The sequence below is a fragment of the Callithrix jacchus genome, chromosome 1 (genome assembly GCF_049354715.1).
Source record: "Callithrix jacchus isolate 240 chromosome 1, calJac240_pri, whole genome shotgun sequence".
NCBI classification, from domain to species: Eukaryota; Metazoa; Chordata; class Mammalia; order Primates; family Cebidae; genus Callithrix; species Callithrix jacchus.
The window spans coordinates 218,149,415-218,153,208 of NC_133502.1; the positions used below are offsets into that span (position 1 = coordinate 218,149,415).

Here is a 3,794-nt window from a genome sequence, read left to right on the forward strand (position 1 = left end):
CCATCATCATCACTATCACTATACTATCACCATCACCATCACCATCATCACCATCATCACCATCATCATCACCATCACCATCACCACCATCATCACCATCATCATCACTATCACCACCATCACCACCATCATCACCATCATCATCACTATCACTATACTATCACCATCACCATCACCACCATCATCACCATCATCATCACTATCACCATACTATCACCATCACCATCACCATCACCATCACCACCATCACCACCATCATCACCATCATCATCACCATCACTATCACCATCACCACCATCATCACCATCATCATCACCATCACCACCATCATCACCATCATCACCATCATCATCACTATCACCATACTATCACCATCACCATCACCACCATCACCACCATCACCACCATCACCACCATCACCATCATCATCACCATCACTATCACCATCACCACCATCATCACCATCATCATCACCATCACCACCATCATCACCATCATCACCATCATCATCACTATCACCATACTATCACCATCACCATCACCACCATCACCACCATCACCACCATCATCACCATCATCATCACCATCACTATCACCATCACCATCATCACCATCACCACCATCATCACCATCACCATCATCATCACCATCATCACCACCATCACCATCACCATCATCTTCACCATCATCACCATCATCATCACTATCACCATCACTATCACCATCACCATCACCACCATCATCACCATCATCACCACCATCACTATCACCATCACTATCATCATCATCACTATTATCACCACTATCATCACCATCACTATCACTATCATCACCATCATCACCACCATCACCATCACCATCATCATTACCCCCATCATCATCATCGCCACCATTCCCATCCATAATTATCACTATCACCATCATCATTCTCACCATCACTATCATCACCATCATGACCATCACCATCATCTACCATCACTATCATCAGATGATGGATTATCTTTTACTGTCTGTGGACAATTATCCTAGGACCAGATTTCTCTGTCTTGGCACTATTGACATTCGAGATCTGGAGAATTCTTTGTTGTAGAAGTTGTCCTGTGCGCCGTAAGACATTTAGGAACATCCTTGGCCTCCACCCACTAGACGCCGGTAGCAACTGCAACCCCTAGTTGTGACAACCAGACATATTTCCAGACATGTCCATACATTCCCTGGGGGCTGAGTAGCCCGCTTGAGACCCACTGCTCAAGGACCATGTGCTCTTGCTCTAAAAGCAGGATCCCATACTCAGGGACTCATGTTCCCGTGCAAAATGAGCGTGTCTGTGTCTGCCTGTGGGAGAGCACACGGGGAAAGGCAGGATTGAATTTAGATTCTCCAGCCGGCCAGGGACATCATGCGGCAGAGAACACTGCATTATTTTTTCATGTTCACTGAAATTGGAAAATGCAAATCCTGATGACACCTTGTGAAAACCCAGATAGCGTCGCCAACGTGAGCACACTGGAAGGAGAGAGAGTCGTGATGACTTGTCTCTGTTGCCATGACTTTAAGTTACAGATTGGAAGATTCATTTTACCCAAATGCCAAACGCCAATTCCGAAAACACACTGAAACATTTCCCTTCCCCTCGGTCCCGTTCAGACACCATCTGTTCTTTGTTGTCACTACTGAATTCCAAAAATGCCCGAGTTTACTCGGGACTCATCTTCCCCGATGTGGCAGTTGGAAGTGGGGAGCTAATCAGCCCACGTCCCCCAGCTGTGAGGGGATTCGGATGGGAGAGTGGTGGTGTTGGAAGAGACGTGACTCACTGAAGAGACATCACTGAGATGGTGCAGAGAGCAATTGAGAAGCTGCGAACGGCAGAAACCGCCGGGACGCCTGTGCGAGCTCCAGTTCCTTAATCTTCATTTTCCATTTCTTTGATCTGCACTTTGATTAGCTTCTCCCTTTCTCCGTCTGCTTGGATTTGTCGTTATTAATTTACAATAGATTTCCTTGTGCCCTTTTTCCAACTGTTTCTCTCGGGTCCTTGGAGCTCTGACAATCAGAGCAGCAGGTGAGCGTGGAGCAGCGTGTCCACGTCAGCAGATGTCTGAGAGCACTGTCGGGGACGGAGCGAAGGCAGAGCTCCCTCCTCACATCACACCAGGTGCATCCCATGCTGTGTGGCATCTTTTGGCCTCACCCTCATAACCGTTGGAACGCCTCAAATAGAGCTGTCTTCTCGGAAACGCTGCCAGCTTCCCATCTGGGAGACTAAGATGACGACAGACACGTGACATTAACAGAGACCAATTTTTGTTGAATGCTTGATTCGGCCCCCAGTGGTAGGCAAAGAAGTGACTGTGGAGGCAACGGGGGAAATTGAGGCACAGGAAGACACACATCCTTTTAATTTACACCACAGCTTCCAAACTCTTTCTCCTTTATCTCCAGGAAAATCTCATACTCTTGGAGGTCTCTGCTACCCGCCAGCCCTCCTGGATGCCCAGCCTTCCACGGCACGTCCCTACTCACTCTTCCCTGAATATCGTCCCATTCAGCTGAGCTTCGCTGAACCCTGAGTGGCCCACTCCTCATCCCACCCGTCCCTCCGGGTCAGCCCCAACACTATCAGCAAGCCAACACCATCCCCACTCATCACACTCTTGGGGGGTCTCTGCCCGGCATGGCAACCCTGGGCTCTGTCCTCAGCGCTGACATCTGCCACCTAAGGTCACATCTCTGGGCTCACATTTCCCCACCTCCCACAGTGACATCTTGCATCTCCCATCACTCTTTCCACCTCCATGTGTAGACTCACCTGGGCCCATTTCAAAATTCAAGATGGTGCCATGGCCTCATCTGCAGAGATCTTACAGGTGCGGAGAGGACGAAACAACGTCCAGCTCCTGGAGGACCAACTGCCGGCACATCTCACCTCACCCGAGTCTCAGGTTGGCCACGACGTGTTTTTCACCTATACAACTTCCAAGAAAAAAAAATAATGTAAGAAGTGCTCAGCTCGGGCTGAGCTACACCAATTTATTTTTATTTTTTTATGTTGTCAAATAGAACATGTCAAATGACTCCTTGGTTAAATTATCATGTAAGGCCAGTCCTGCTAATTTCCTCGAAACCAAGTTATAACCAGCCTCACTGTGGTTTGGCTGGGTTTGCCTCCGGAGGTTGAAAGCCATTTGCACATTAGAAATAACAGCTTTCACTTCTCATCAAGATTTTTAAAGTCTTAAAAAGCAGGTTGCAACCCCAGCAAAATGTTAAATGCAGACAACAGCTCAGAGGCCTAGAGTGACTTACTCGGAGTCTCCCAGCTGAGAAGGTCCCCACTCGCTGGCTCTCTCGAGGAGGTCTGTTTGGCCTCAGAGCCCTCCGGCTGCTCCTCTAAACTTGACCTCTCTCTCTGTGACCCTCCAACTCGAAGGCCCGCCTCCCACACCCACTCCTTTCTTCATGCCTCAGAAGCAGGAGCAAGCGACTGCCATGGAAACAACTTGAGGCAGGAACATTCAGACACGGCTTAGCAAACCCCACGTTATTATAGTTACGAGCTTTTTTATTGGTTTTACAACAGTCACACCTGAAGCAGTGCTACCTAGCACGAGCCGAGGCATGGGGAACAGCTCTCTCTGCCGCCCTATGCCCAGTTCTTTCGTCCCTGTGGGCTCAAGGGGTCATTGCGCCTCCTGCCACCTGGCAGCTGGGTGGGACCACGTGACCAGCTCTGTCATGGTCCTGAGACATTGCAGGACAAGCCATTCGGGGCCAGAGCCCCCACTCACTGG

The 3,794-nt window shown here is 49.2% G+C and overlaps 1 protein-coding gene across 1 annotated transcript; it reads right to left on the reverse strand.

The window, feature by feature from the left end:
* Positions 1-247: 247 nt before the first annotated feature.
* LOC144579580 (uncharacterized) lies at positions 248-2,976 on the reverse strand. Its single transcript, XM_078351642.1, has 2 exons — positions 2,813-2,976; positions 248-2,352 (listed from the first exon to the last, which is right to left on the reverse strand). Exon 2 carries the CDS (start codon positions 967-969, stop codon positions 358-360), a length of 612 nt encoding a protein of 203 aa, XP_078207768.1. The 5' UTR covers positions 970-2,352; positions 2,813-2,976; the 3' UTR covers positions 248-357.
* Positions 2,977-3,794: the final 818 nt, after the last annotated feature.

Bases quoted from the DNA above. Each gene is read 5' to 3' on its own strand.
- LOC144579580 (XM_078351642.1), bottom strand. From the start codon at position 969: ATGATGGTGATGGTCATGATGGTGATGATAGTGATGGTGAGAATGATG.